Source organism: Lipotes vexillifer, unplaced genomic scaffold (genome assembly GCF_000442215.2).
Source record: "Lipotes vexillifer unplaced genomic scaffold, Lipotes_vexillifer_v1.1 scaffold980, whole genome shotgun sequence".
NCBI lineage: Eukaryota > Metazoa > Chordata > Mammalia > Artiodactyla > Lipotidae > Lipotes > Lipotes vexillifer.
The window spans coordinates 43,222-59,252 of NW_006776752.1; the positions used below are offsets into that span (position 1 = coordinate 43,222).

At 47.3% G+C, this 16,031-nt stretch overlaps 1 protein-coding gene across 1 annotated transcript in view; it reads right to left on the minus strand.

Annotated features, from left to right (window-relative positions):
• Positions 1–16,031, minus strand: part of PRR5L (proline rich 5 like) — a 69,651-nt gene that overhangs the window by 15,424 nt on the left and 38,196 nt on the right. The window contains exons 5-6 of the mRNA XM_007450622.1: positions 7,329–7,386; positions 1,990–2,081 (exon numbers count right to left, since the gene is read on the minus strand). Of these exons, the coding sequence (XP_007450684.1) occupies positions 1,990–2,081; positions 7,329–7,386 (150 nt within the window). The remainder of the gene's footprint in view (positions 1–1,989; positions 2,082–7,328; positions 7,387–16,031) is intronic.

The window sequence follows — 16,031 nt, forward strand, 5'->3', positions numbered from 1 at the left end:
GACAGTGGTCCCCCCACTTTCCTCAAGGTCCTACAGTTTCTATTCTTTGCACCACATCCCAGCACTCGGCACTGACTTTCTATCTCGTAGGTATCTGTGCCCTCGCTTCATCGCCAGGACTCCTTTCACTTTACAAGACAGAAAAAGGCAGGCAAAGTTCCACACCCTTGAACACAGTGGGCACGCAAAAACATTGTCCAGTGAGGAAGCAGGTCTCACACAGACACTTACACAGCGAGAAGGACCTAGCTGGACAAACAGACACCTCCGGGGGTGTTACTACCAGTAGTAAGAGTCCCTAACTCAGGGGTTCTCAGAGTAGGGTGTCTGGACCAGCAGTAGCACTTGGGAAATTGTGTGGGGGAGGGGCAGACAGGGGCAAGAGTAACCCTTGCCAGATCTTAGAATTTTTCAAGAGAAGCAGGACAGTATCATCCTCAGACTCATGCAACTGGGCTCCTGCCTGGATATGAGGCTAAGAGGGCCCCTCTTGGGCCTCCAATGACTGTACGGGGCCATGCCCACTCAGATCCCTCCCCGCCCCCATTCTAAATCCATCCGGGTATCCTCACCTTGGAGTTCCCTGCCCAAATGGTCCTAAGGGGGACCTAGGTCTACACCCCCTATCCAGTAGGACTGCCAAATAAAGCAGAGGCTGTCCAGTTAAATTTGAATCGTTTTTTAGCATAAGTATATCCCAAATACTGCATTATTCATTGTTTATCTGAAATTTAACTCAGCATCCTGTATTTTGATTTGCGAAATCTGGCAACCCTACCTCCCTGGTGTGTCTTCTTAAGACCCACTGTTGGCCGAGGAGTGAGTATTGCAGAGAAGGGAGAAGTCTGTGGACACAGGGAGTGAACCATCCACATAAATACTTAAAATCCTCTCGCAGGGGTGCAGGGTGGAGCTGAGGATGAGATGAAAAGAGCAGTGCGCTGCAGGCCAGACACTTCTCCTGGGATTGTTAGGGGCAAACCTGAATTGGGAAATGGACTCTGAAGGCATAGCCTCGCAGTTTTTAAATATTTGACATGTATTTAAAAGAATTCCAACTTCCTTTAAAGTACCACTCAGAGCAAACAAAGCACGTGGGCCCTTACCTCTGGTCCAAGGTAATTCCTACCTTTGCCAATGGCTGCATCATTGCAGCGCCCACGCCTGCACCTCAACAATAGATATGACGTCTTAACTGGAGTGGGGGGTGCGCTCATGAGCACATAGCAGCATAAGCGTATGACAGAGACATATATTTTGGGGAAGAATATTTATTGGTCAGTCTGCCTGAGGGCCTGTCCATTCTGACCTGGCACTGACCAGTCCTGCTATTAGCCTCTTCAGGAAAGTAGAGGGAAACCAACGCATGTGGTAGAATGAGCTGAGCTCACAGAATAAGAAGCATAAGAGATACTACTCGGTTTTATTCTAAATTCCTCATTCTGCAGGAGATGAAACAGAGCTGTGCCTAGAAACAGGAAATGAGTTTGCCCAAACCCAGCTACTGATTCCAGGTCCCCAGTTCTTTCTGCGACATCATGGGCCTTCTCGTCTTCAGGAATCCCTTACAAAGGGCAAGGAACATTGTCCCTTTCCCACAATTTGGGAGCCACAGAAAACGTGCCGGAAAACTGTGCTTCAAAGAAGAGGGTGGAGAAAAGAAAGAAAAGTCTCCTTCCCCCACCTTCCCTACTTCTGAAAAGTAAGAAGAAACAAACCACTCCAAGAATATACAGACATACTCAAAACCAAGAGGGAAGAGAGCGCCTACAAATTGCTAGGTATGCAGGCACTGTTCGTTGCTTGAGGTTAGATGCTGAATATAGAACAGAGTGGCCTTCCTCGGAGTGGTCCGAGGTCCTGAGCCAGCTCAGGCAGCGCCCAATCCCCTGGTTTTCCCCCATTCGCTGGCAGGCCCCAGGGGGCAAAGGCCAAGGAATAAGACAGGCTGCCCAGACCGGCAGAAGGATGTTCCCCAGTAAGACTGACCTGAACTGGATAGAATATTGCCTGCAGGGTGGGGAGAGTCTCAGTGAAGAAATGGTCCCAGACTTCAGCCAGAACCTCAATGCGATTTTCACCTACAGGAGGGCGAGAAGATGGGAGGGGAGAAAGAAAGAAAAGAACTTGGTCATGACTTGCAGGAGAGGCCAGGAGACAGTTCCACGTCAAATGGAGCATGGGATGGTCGTGAGAGGAAGCTCATTACCTACTTTTGATCCAGAAGTGTTACTACAGTAAACGTGGGATTGGATGGGAAAACTCGACCGAAAATATGCAAATATGCCTTCTCTCCCTTAATCCAGAAAAGGGAGCTGAATTTTGAAAAGCACACCATAACTGCTATTGTCACAAGAATGGTTACAACAGTATCAGGCCCTGTGCTAGATTATTTATCTATAAGCTATCTCATGAGTAGACGCTATTACCCCATTTTACAGCTCAGACAGGCCAGGTATCTGGGCTCAAAGTCACACAGGTAGAAGGCCAAGCTGGGATTCCAGAACCCGTGCTCTTGCCCATATAATCCAGAAAGATCATGTGCACAGTTATAAATTATTTTGCTTTTCATAATCACTAAGACACTGGCTTTTCAGTCTAGATTTGAGCTGTCACTTGAGAGATGGAAAGAGGGCTTAGAAACTATCACCTCCACCCACTGTAACCGGCAGGGCATTATTCTCTGAACAGTCACCTGCAAAACACGGGACGCACCTCCTGACGCTGTGCCTACCCTCATCCCCCGGATCAGGAAGCCCGAGCCCTGGCCAAGCGCCACCCCCAGGCTAGATGGACATAGGTCACCCAACGCCACCGGAAGGCTGCTCGAGGGACTTTGCACCTGCAGGAAAGGCAGGCACTGGCAGAGCAGAGCCTGCACGGTGGCTGCTGTTTAATGACCTAGATAACAGAGCTGACTGGGCACTATCTCTGCTCAGCTGAGGCAGGGAAACTGGGTCAGCCAAGATTAGACCCTGAGAGATGCGTCTGGCAATGCATGGCCAGTTCCACTGAACTGATCTTGAAAGAGTCATTTAGTGTTGTCCATCTATTAATTTAATGGAAACAAAAGCAGTGGCTGGCAGAGAAAACAGAACGAGGGTGTGACTAGTAGCTAGCAGGGCCAAAGCTGTGCAGATTTTGAAAGGTCAGAGTGAAATACACTGGAGAGAAATGCAAACCCACAGCACCCTCTACTTTCCCTCACCGTGTGCTAATTACACGTTGTTGGAATCGCTCATTTACTTCTTTCTCTGTCTCCTCCACTAGAATGGGAGCGAGGGCCCCGGCCCTGTCTGTCCTGCTCACCATTCTATTTCTAGCACTTAGCCAGACACGTCAGTAAATCAATGTTTGGAAATCTTTAAATGAATGAATGGCAAGTACTGAGTGCGTAGGCTTTTGCAGATACTAGGGCTGGTGAGTGGAAAGAGGTTACCTTTTAACCCAAATATGGGACAGGACAGAGCAGGACTTAATAGCTAGCTCCAACACTTTCCTTTGCTCTTAGATAAAGAAACCACAGCATAGGCAACCTGGCTGGGGAGAGTCTGCTTCCTTCTTCTGTGTCTTCATCCTCTTCTGTATTCCCCTTGTATGCGACTTTTACTTCAGCCCCTCATGCTCACCATGCCCCCTCCATGCCACAGGGCCTTTGCATGTGCTAGCTCCTTTGGCTCTCTTTGCCTAACGTACATCTGTTTATCTTAATATTTTCAACTCCAGCATTACTTCCACAAGAAAGTCTCCCCCACTGGCTAAATCCCCCTATTATGGATTGTATTCTTAGTACTTGTCCCAGTTGGGGTTTTATATCTGATGGTGATTTGATTAATACCTGTCTCCACTACCAGATAGTGAGGGCCTCGAGGACCTGTAATCCTATGAAGTTTTGTTCACCACTGTGTCCCCAGCACCTAGCAAAGTACCTAGTAAACAGTAGATAATCAGGGACTTCCCTGGTGGTGCAGTGGTTAAGAATCCGCCTACCAATGCAGGGTATATGGGTCCGAGCCCTGGTCTGGGAAGATCTCACATGCCATGGAGCAACTAAGCCCGTGTGCCACAACTACTGAGCCTGCACTCTCGAGCCAGCGAGCCACAACTACTGAGCCCGTGTGCCACAACTACTGAAGCCTATGCGCCTAGAGCCCATGCTCTGCAACAAGAGAAGCCACTGCAATGAGAAGCCCACGCACCGCAACAGCGTAGCCCCCACTCGCTGCAACTAGAGAAAGCCCGCACACAGCAACGAAGACCCAATGCAGCCAAAAAAAAAAAAAAAAAAAGTAGATAATCAATAAATGTTTGAATGAATGCATCAATCACCATTCTCTTTTCAAAGGTAGGCTAGTTCACTGCAGGGAAGAGGTCAGGAAGTCAAGAGGATGGTCTGAAATGTTAGGGCATCCTGGTGCCTAAAACCAAGGTGAATCCCAACACCTGGAGAGTGTATCTCAAAGGAGAAAAGGCTATGCCAGCTCCTTTACTGATGGCCCTTAACCTAAGTCTTCCATCACAAAGACAAGCAGAGGCCCTCCCGACTGGAAGTAAGTGACAGAGAAGCCTGCTGTTCAGTGCTGGTGCCTACTTACTCCCCTTCACCTCCAAGATGGAATACTCATCAGCAATGAAGTCATCCTTCAACCTGGCAGCAGGAAGGCGCCTCTCCTGGGAACCTGGGTCTAACTGCCTGCTGCAAATTTCAGAGAGGAGTGGAGGTTTTGGAAAGTGTTCAGAGAAGAACATCAGAGAGACACAGGCTAACAAAACAGAGTAGCCCCGGGAAGAAAGAGTTAAAGGAAGGAGGTGACTCCATCTCCAAGAACAGTCCACAAGTCAAGGCCTTAGTCCCCTGCAAAGATGAAAGGGGTTTGGATGGGAGGTTCTAGATGACTGTCCTATAAAAACTGTCCTCTAGTTGCCATAGAAGTTTAGATCACCAGAGGTATATAGAAGAGGTATGAGAAACTTCTTTAAAGCCAAGGTCACTAAAGCTCTAGAAAAGATTACGGAAAGTAACAAGGCATATTCTGTCCACGAAAGAGTACCACATAATGAGGGGCTACCTCTGTGCCTTCTGCAGCTGTCAGGTAGAGTGGGTGTGTACAAGCCAGGTCAATAAAGTAAAGGTTGTTCAGTGATAGGATGGATCAAAACTCTATCTTATAGCAAAAGAATCCTTTTATCCAAATAAAATCTTTCTTGGAGTTATAACACACAAAATGAAAAAGTAGAGATGTTCTGGTTAAAGATGTGAAAGACCCTTACAGGTTCCCACCTGCCCCTTCACTGTGCAGAAAGAACCTTGCCACCCAGACCCCAGGACAAGAAGGGACCCAGCAAGAATATCCCGGCCCACTGCTCTCTAGTCGTGCTTTGGGGCAGAAACACAGAACCTTGGATGCCCTTTGTTTATCCCGTCTAGCTCTGTGCCTGAGTTTACACTCTGAACGTAGCTATGTTAAGTGTCACTTGGATGACAGACAGTCAACTTTCCCTTTTAAGGGTCCTTGACGCTGTGGTTTTGCTCAGCATCTCTTGCATAATGCTGGCCTTCCGCATTTCCAGGAGCACGGAATAACTCCAAACGACTTACTACCGGGCAGGCAGCCGCCTTTCACACTGGTGTACTAGCCTAACTCCAACACGCAAAAGGGCCACGAAGCTCTTGTCAAAGCCAGTCACTCAAAAATAAGGCCTCGGGTTACTGGGTATCTCTAAGGTTGAAAAAATCTCAACGTAGTTGCATTTGAGGGAAACAAGGCTGCAGGTTCACTCAATTCTTGAACAGACAGAGGTTAATTTCAGACCTCTCATTTCCCAAAGGTTTGGTGAGCACTCACTGTGTGCTGGGCACTGGGACCTTCCAGTGTCAATTTCTCGTTTTTCTTCCTACTTTGTCTTTCTAGGAGACACTTCACTGGACACAAGTGTCTCTCCCAGGGAAGGGGAAGAAAACAGGAATGACCTACTGCCTGATAAGTCTGAATCTAGAAGTAAACTTGACCTACAGATGGAGGTCTCTAGGCTGGAATAGGAAAAAAAAAAAAAAGAAGGAACCACTTTGCTTACCTACTATGTGCCAGGTATGGAGCTACGCCAGTTATACTTCTTATACTCCCTACGATCCCTAGTCCCATTTTATCATTTAAAAAATTATTTTAACAAACCAAGGCTCGGGGCTTCCCTGGTGGCGCAGTGGTTGAGAGTCCGCCTGCCGATGCAGGGGACATGGGGTTCGTGCCCCGGTCAGGGAAGATCCCACATGCCGCGGAGCGGCTGGGCCCGTGAGCCATGGCCCCTGGGCCTGCGCGTCCGGAGCCTGTGCTCCGCGGCGGGAGAGGCCACAACAGTGAGAGGCCCGCATACCGCAAAAAGAACAACAACTATACTTTCTGTAACTTTTTTCATTGGTAGCACTGCTAGTCTTTCTCTTCTAGCAAGTGATTGGTTGACTGTAGTGATAGAAACTTGCCAAAAGTCACCCAAGAAGTAGGTGGTAAGCTGCATCAGGATCCACATTGGCGGGAGCTGAGATTAGCCGTTGGTGGAGCCGTGGGGTCGGCCGACTCTTGCCTTTGGCCACCTCCCAGATCCATTCAGTGCCTTTCTATCCTGTCAGCTTGACTCTAACATCTTTTAAGGCTGGGAAATTTTTCTTTATTATTTTTTTATTTTTTCGGTACGCGGGCCTCTCACTGCTGTGGCCTCTCTCGCGTTGCGGAGCACAGGCTCCGGACGCGCAGGCTCAGCGGCCATGGCTCACGGGCCCAGCCGCTCCGCGGCATGTGGGATCCTCCCGGCCCGGGGCACGAACCCGTGTCCCCCGCATCGGCAGGCGGACTCCCAACCAGTGCACCACCAGGGGAGCCCTTTTCTTTGTTTAGTAAATCACCCCCCATTGAGTAGGTGCCTGCTTAGCCTCCTGTCCCTCAAGTGGGTTGGCCTCCTGACATGCACCACCTCAAGAAACAGTATTATACAAAGGCCAATAGGAAATAGCCTGGATCAAACCAGAGGGAACAGCATGGCAGGCTCTGCAGTATAAGTTGTCCCTTCAAAGGAGACCACCAGCATGCATCCCACGGAAACCCCCCTTGACGGGGGTCTCCGAAGAGGCCACCCTAATTCCCCCTCAGTTCCCAAAACACAGTCTGACTTGCGTTGCTGGGAGTGGCGAACTCGGGCGGAAATGCTGCCCCCTATAGCTGCAGAAGGGGCGGCCGGGCTGAGGCACGCGCCTCTCCTGGACAGAAGCATTCCAGCCGTCCGAGCATCAAAGGCTGAGTCGGGGGCCCGCCGGACGGGGGCTGCCTTGCACTTGCCTTCACGCAGCTTAACGTTCTCCTCCAGAAGCAGCAGTCCTTTGGCTACAAGCTGGTTCTGCCGAAAGAGAACAAAGGGCACAAGAGTTGGGCTATTTCACCGCGTGACAAACCCAGATCCACTCCCAGTGGGCGAGGGCGCAGGGTTGCAGGCACTCGGGCGCTGCTCAAGCCTCCAGGCTGAAAAAGCCTTCTCTCCTCTAGGAAGGCCGAGGCTTCTGGAGGCATCAGTGAGACAGCCCGAAGCAATGGAAGGAGATGAGAGCCGAACCCAAGTGCCATCTCCGTCCCTCTGACCAGGGAATGGGCTGCCCCAAGCTTGGCTGAATTCTCTGGAAGGACAAGGGTAGACACCCAATGTCCTTCAGGCCCTTCGTGTAAAACTCAGAAAGGGGAGCATGGAGGCAATGGGAAATTATGCAGAAATAATGGATTTCTTGTATAAAAATGATTTTTTATAAAAACGATAAATCTCTCACACTAGCATGAAAGAGACTGCCCGCAAGATTTTAAGCAGCAGTGAGCGTGTGTCCGTCAATGAGCGTGTGCGTGGGAAAGTTGTGGAAAGAGGGAATGAGAGGAAGTCCCTTTGCAATTACAACTAACAATTGCTGAGTGTTTTGCATGTACCAGAGCGTTTATATTCTTCAGCTCATCTAATTCTGACCCTCCCAATAGTCCGGTCAAGTTGGTGCCATTACCCTGACTTCACTGATGGTTGGGGAAGAGGCTGGAACACAGGACACAGAGCTGGTCTTCCTAGCTCCACAAGCCATGTTCTGCCCACTCCGCTTTGCTGCCTTCCAGCAAGTCTTCCCACCCAGACCCCTCCTTCCCTCAGAAGGCTACAGCTGGTCCCACACGACGCGGGCAGCCTCTCCAAAGGTCACAGAAGCTCAGAGAGTAAGGATGCCTCCCCACTCACCACACATCTTTAGATTAGCAAAGGCCTATGCTTATAGGGTAGGGGATACACAGTGGTATATATCCTACCCCAAACCTAATGCATTTCTTAGTACTCTCTTTTAGAAAACCCTAAACCCCGTTACAGTGATGACGAGAGCATACATGGCAGAGAAGAAAGAACCTGGACATCAGACAGGGGTTCAAGTCCCAGCTCAGCAACTTTCTAGCTGTGTGACCTTGGACTTCATTTCCCTGAGTCTTGAGTCCCTCATTTACAACATGGCGTCACAACAGCAATATCATACAGTTCTTATAATAATTAACCATTATAAATACACACACACACACACACACACACACACACACACACACACACACACAGAGTGTCTTATGTTCCCAGTAATCAGTGGAACTGGATAGTGATGACGAGAGTTGCTCTTTTAGCCCAACTATCTTCACAAAAGGAGTGGGAGGTAAAGAGAGTCAGTAATGAATGGACCTACTCAAAGGTACTATCACATTCCTGTGACTAATACATATACACCAGATTTTATAGATCCTATTAAAATTCACAAGCTATAACCTAATTTAAAAAGTAATTGGCCACCATTTAGTTTCAAGATGGAACCCCAACTCAAAGTTAGAGTGACATCCTATAGGAGTCTACCAACTCTGTTAAAGGAAAAAAAAAAATCAATTCCTTTACTAGGAATCATGGAACAGACAGGTACTTAAGGTGAAACTCTGTGTTCTCTACCTTCTAGCCAGGCACACGAATCCCAGCAGCAAGAAAACACCACAGCACCAAACTGAAACGATCCAAATCAAGACTTTGTGCCAGCTGAGCTGGGCAGGAATGGATGGTGGAGGCGTTTCCAGATGGCAGTCACTCCCCCTGAATGGTTCTGAGCAAAAATCCCAATTGAGGTCTGAAGTGTCTGCCCGGGTCCCTTTCACTGGCCCAGATGAGGGCCTCAGGGAGTCCCCTTGGCACTCCGTGCAAGGACTCCTGATGCATTGTTCTCTGTCACCACCTCTACTGCCAACACTGACACCTCAGCCTTCTTCCAAAACATCTACAAACCCTCCTTAATTTCATGTTTCTGAGATGCACCTACAAATGTAAGAGATACTCCTCCGTACGATGCAGGCTTCATAATTTTGTTCCATCACTGTAATTATCTACATTTTAAAGATATGGGGGGCTCACCAAGGCACTGAGAGAAATAAAAGTCTAGTCCAGGTTATATCATGAGTTAATAACGGAAATTAATTCAAACCCTATATCCTATGTGTTAGGATTTTAGGTCCTTAGGAGTGAGGACCACTTAATTTAGTCCTCCTGGCTCTGAGAACAGTGCCTAGAACATAGCAGAAGCTAATAAATATTGAGTATGTATTGCCTGTTTTGATGCTACAGACCATTCTTTGGTTTTAAGAAATCAAGATAAGAGACAGAATATTTGCAAGAGGAGAGACAGTGATATAGGGCCTTAAAATTCTGACACCCCTATGCATTTGTACATCTTGCTCTTATTTTACAAATGGCATTTATTTTCATTTGATAAAAACTACTTTGCATCTGACGACATAAACTTTAAAAAGTGGCCTGGGTTCTCCTTCCTCCTCTTTTCTATGTCTTCCCCCTTCGAGGAGACATTTGGGGCAAAAAAAAATTGTTTTTCAAGGATAAGAAGTTATTTGTGTACTATGGAGAAATGGAAAACATTCATTTTAAAATTTCTCATGATACACGGCATAGAAATTCTGTAGCTTAGACCAAAATAACAGTAACAAAAGCTTAAAAGGGGCCTTAAGAACCATCTAGTCACTCTCCCCTCTCCCCAGCCCTGTGGTCCAAATCAATTGGTCACATACAGTTTCCATAATTTTTAGGTGGACATATTTTCCAGGAAGTTAAAGCACCTTTCAAAAGCATCTTGAAAATGTTTATACCCCTACGCTTTGTAGATTTTGCTTTTATTTTACAGTTGAATAAACTGCAGCTAGAAGTACGGTCTCCATCTTTTATTTGGCGTGTGCTAAGTGAGTTGGGATCTTCTGGGCCAGCCTGGCTCACAGCCCCGCTTCCCTATCTTGCATGCTCGAACCATTTGAATCTAGCCTGCATCTTCAGCTTAGCTGACTGGCTTGGTGCCTGCCCTCCACCCCACCTGGGTCTCAAACTGAGCCAATCATTTTCTCCCCTGGGAATCTGTGGTCACACAGGCCCCCTATGCCCCAAAGGGCCCTGTAATCCTGAGGGCCCGGTGCTCTGAAGGGCCTCATGCTTGGGGTTTAATGCTCTGCAGGTGCCATCTTCACCTCTTAATAGTTTTAGTTTTGAATCTGTGTTTTGTAAGTGAAGCCTGCTGGGGAAACGGAACACACCGCAGGGGCTCAGCCTCAGCTCACTCATGGTCCTGCCTTCTACAGTCACCCCAGGAGGGGTTTTCAGGCCCCTGCTCCACCACCCCCCCTTGCTGCTCTCCACCCTGCTGGTCTCCCCTGCCCTGCCCCACCACTGCCATCCTTCTATTCCAAAGGTGGTGACAGGGTTGTGTCAGCAGGGGCCCAGGCCCTGGTGCTCTGTGGCATCTTGGGGAGAGGCCTGGTGGCAGCCCCGCTCCCTGCCCTGGGCTGGCAGAGCTCTGGCTTGAGTGCTGATGACTCAGCTGGGGGCCTCTCGACCACCCCTGAGCTATGTACCGAGAGCATGGAGGTTACAATCTCTTGGGGGCCCCCTGTCCATGACGGGTTGTGGCCACAGGTCCATGGGAAGGGGAGTACCTTCCTCACCCTGGTGGGAGCCACATTTGCATTCTGCACTGGGCCCCGCAAATTACGAAGCCCACCCTGTCTGCTGGTCGCTTCACCTAAGGACACACCAACTGGACATCTGTGGGGCTTAAGGCTGCTGAGACCTAAAAAAAAGAAAGAAAAAAGAAAAGAAAACCAGCCTCGATTTAGACAGCTATCTTGCATTGTTTGTCTTTCGAAGGTCTGTTCCCTCTGGCCTCACCTGCCAGTATTCCCAGCCCCAGACAAACGCCTGACTCCAGAAGGTGCTGAGAAAATGTATGGGAACAGAGCTGGAGAAGATCCCGACTTTTCTCTTGTCCCACTCCCTGCCTGATGGCACCAACCGCATCACCTCCCCAGCCCAAAGACTTCAAGCCAAAACACATTACAAGTTAACATTACTAGTTAACGTAACTAGCTAACATTACTAGTTACACTCAATAGCAGCCACCTAGGAAATGGGCCCATTGTCACTTAATGCAGCCCCCATAAATGAACTTGGACGGGGAATACACAGCACTCTAAGGAAGTGGCAGAGCATCCGGAAGTAAAAAACAGCTAACCTACCTGTTTTTATTAAGACATTGAAAATGGGCTGCCAACAGAAGAACAAGACTCAAAGGAAAAATGCAAAAAACAAGGATGTCCGTGGAAAGGCATCCAAATCCATGCAGCCTTCAGTGGGTTGGAAGGACTGAGCTCACCCTGGGTGATCACGGAGGGTGGGCTGCTGTAGTGCAGGGCTTGTCAATGTCAACCACATGCATCTCCAGTCAAGCAGGCTCCTCCTCGACCCGGCCAGAAGGACTCAGGAAAATGGGGAACCAACAAGCTAGGGGGTAAGGAGAATGATGCTATTCCCACACAAGGTAGGAATTCTGTAAATGCTTAAGGCTGCCAGCCACCTGTCGCTTCTAACGCTTTAGCAGTGATGATAATAATGAGAACACAAAGAATGACGGTGGAGTTTTTTTTATTGGTTTTTTACTCTTTGTCAGGCACTGTATTATATCCTTCTCATGCATTATCTCACTCTACCTTTGCCACAAACTTATCCCCTTTATATAGATGAAGAAACTGAGGCTCAGAGAAGCAACTAGCAAATGTGAGACCAGAATTTGCACCCAGGTTGGCTGGAATCCAAAGCCCAAATCTTTCCCCCAGGATATTACTCTGGTTTACTTCAACAATGATTAAAAAAATACTAAGGTGAACAGCTATCATTCATTCACTCCTCACTTTTTGTACAAAGCACTTGATATACGTCATCTCATCTAGTCACTGCATCAACCTTTTGAAGTAGGTACTATGATTACAACTAGATTACCACTAAGAAGAGTGAGGTTCAGAGAGGTTAAGTAACATGCCTACAGTCACACAGCCAGTAAGTGTTCTAGCAAGGACTGGGATCCAGACCTTCCTGGAAGAAAGGCTGGTGCTTTTAGGCATCACACTCTTCTGCCCTATCAGTTGGAGAGGTTTTCAATGCCCTTGCCCACAAGGGAAAGTAGATGAGATCCATTCGGTTCAGATACTGGGGGCAGCTGGCTTGGCAATTTCAGGCCATGTAACTGGGTTCCACCAAAGCTTCCATCCAGCTGGGTCATTGTTGTTGCCCAATCCTGCTACTAGCTTCTCAACTTCCGCCTCTCCAAAAGTACTTTCCTGGGGTCTCCCTCTCCACTACCATATGTGATGTCTGGCAAGGCATACACCTGGCTCCCAGGTGGATGCTATTCCCAAATGAGACATTCTTTCCCATCCCAGAGGTGTCTGGCAGCATGTCACTCTGCCTACTGAGAACTTGTATTAACCAATAATTCCATTCTAGGCATTTGTTTCCAGGGATAGCAAAATGTCTACATAAGTTGCTGTTGTTGGCACCAAGCCAGTGATGGAAATCATGGGCCACCTCCATTTTTTTTTCTCTTCTGTAACTTTGAAAGTACAGCCATCATCTCTTAGGATGTCTACATTTCCTGTGAACCTGGATGCCTTCCTAGATAAGCAACAAAAAGTTTTATAAACACAACTCACCCCCAGGACCAGAGAGTTCTTAATAAACCAGTCCTGGGGTGTGCGTGTGGGTGTGATGAGACCAGAGAGAAAGCCCCAGATGGGGAATGAAGAAAATTTGAAACTTGGTACAAGTTTAATCTTCATTTAGCACCATTTCACTGGTAAAAGGGTAAAATTCACTAAAAGGGTGAATTTGGGCTTTTTTCAAAGTTATTTTACAAGGAAGCAGGAAAATAGTCCCATGTCTGTTTTGCTGGATACTAAAAAAATAAAGTAAAATTAAATTTAAAAGCACTGAAACTTCTCTTCTTTGGGGTTTTCAGGGGATATCTTCCAGGCATTTTTAACATTTAAAGTATAATCCAAAAGATTTTCTTCTGTGGCCAGATGGCCTGGGTTTGATCTCCGCTCTACCTTTTACTAGCTGTATGATTGTGGATAACCTTCCTTTACCCAGGTTCAGCTGCAGTATATGCTAAACGGTAATAATGAAATTTTCCTCATCAGCTGTCAGGAGGAATACATGACTTAGTGCAGGAAGGATGCTTAGAGCAGTTCTCAGACTTGAGCACACATGAGAATCACAGAGGACTTGCTAAAACACAGGCTGCTGAGCCGCAGTCCCCTCAGTTTCTGACTCAGTTCATCTGAGGTGGGGCCTGAGAATTTGCTTTTCTGACACATTCTCAAGTGATGCTGAAGACGCAGGTCCAAGGACCACACTTTGAGAATCAACCGCTCAGAACTGTTGAACAATGCCTGGCACATAAATGCTTGAAAATATTAGCTGTTGTTACAATGATGGCTATTTTTGTCTTCCTTATAGCTGTGAAACAGCCTCCAAGAAAGTTCGCCCGTTGCTTTCCAAGTCTAACAAATATTTCTCAGACCTCCCACCTCAGTCTTTACTTCTTATGGCCACTGAGTTGCTGGATGTTTCCACGTATTTGGATGTTTCCACTTTTCCAGCATCTACCCCTGCCTTCCATCCCTTCCCCCAATGGTTCCCTAAACCTGTCTCCTGCCATTTCCGGCCTAGTCTACTTGGAAGTCACCCAATTTCATCCATAATGGGTTCCTGAAAACACATACCCGTGTGGACCTAGACACTTACATGATATCAGGGGGAGTTCTGTTCCCACAGAGCCAAAAAGGATGATAAAATCCCTAGTTACACCTCATTTTCAGAGCTAGTCTTCAGGTGATATATTTGCAGCATTTGGTACCTACATGTTCCCTCCTTAACAACTGAATGTGTAATAACCTCAGTCCAATGAGGCCGAAGGGTTGCCATTTCCACACACCCATTGATTGCCATCCTTCTCTCAATTATATTAAGATATGTGGTTATCAATTTCAAGACTCATTTTTCCATTTTTCTTCATAAAATTGCAGGAAAGTCCAATAAAAAATATTCAAATAATTGCATAAAATTCAAGTAATTGCCGAGGAGGGCAGCCTGAAGCATCCAGGGTTTCTCCTGGCAGCCCCCAGACTAGCACCTTTCCTCTCCCCTCTCAACAGCCAAGGGGAGCTTTAAGCCACCCCAATGTTCACAGACTCCCCAAGGCCTCTCTTCCAAGTACTGGCCAAATCCAAGATGCAACTTCTAACGACCTTCTCACCTAAAGACATCATCCTCTCCCCTCTTGCTTTTCCTCTCACTGGAGCCCAGCTCCTCTTGTTCAAAGCCCCTCTGTATACTGGCCCCAATTTTACCTTCAAAGCAGAGTATACGGGAATTGTGCCTTACTACTTTCTGCCCACCTAATTATCTCTTTTCCCCTTTTGGGAATCCCGTTTGTTTTAGAAGCCTTCCCAGGTGGATTGAAGATTATTATTATTTAATAATCCTAAAGATTAGTAAGATAATCTTTAAGATTATTATTAATCTTAAATAATAAGATTATTATTAATAATAAAGACTGATAATCTTAAAGAATAGTAAAGATTATACTGGGCCTGTTTTTAAGCCTTTACCATCCACTCAGGGTTTCAGTTAACATGATGCCGTGTGTTCCCTATACGGATGCATCTACCTCCCTGCATTTCAATTTCAAACTCCATGGTGACCAGGATGCTTCCGTGGGTCTCTCCTTCAGCTCCCTGCCACATGCCACATGCCCTTAATGAATCTTCTCTGATAATGATGAGCTAAGGGGAAAGTGGCCTCTTGTGACTGCCACAGATACGAGCAGTAGATGGAAACCTTTACATCGAACATTTACATCATCCGTGCCCCACTGACAAGTATGGTGGCCAAATTTCTCCTTTTCTGAGGTACTATCTTATTCAAAGCCACTGACTACAAACTGAGTCTCTGTATCAAGCGAAACTCTAGCTCCACCAAAAATAATTTAACTTTCTGGGCTTGGGGAAAAGCTTTCGATAGACACAACACAACCAGCAGATGCAGAAGCACAGAAAGTATGATCTGCCACCTCTCCCATCCCCAGGCCCCGGACCACCAAGGCACCTAATCAGGTAAGAGAAAAATGCAGAGCATTTCCTGTCAACCATTTCCAAAGATAAAAGGAACCAATTATCCCGCAGCGCTGTCTCTAGGATATAGAGTTCCTGTCAGAAACCCCAATTTTCCTCCCGGGTGCAATTCAAAACAGACGGAGGAAAAAGGAAAATCAATACTGGAAATGTCAAAGATTTTTCTGGCCTCTGTCTTATGGAAATCTATCTGTGCTTTTGTCAATCAAACAGCCTGTCTTCTCTGTGTGCAGACACAAGATAAGCACCATCTTTCCGCCTGCTCTGCCCCTGCCCTCACCTCGGGTCATTTTCATTATTCTTCACTGAAGACAATCTTTCTGTGAGTCTTTCTTCAAAGCTGCAAAATGAGAATGTTCACTTTCAAAAGCGGAGCCACGGTGATGGCTTTTACAAGTAGCAGTCTCTGGGGTGGGAGGTCTGGGTCCCAGGAGACAAACCTCATTGCTGAGTCCAGATGTCCAGGCGGTGGGG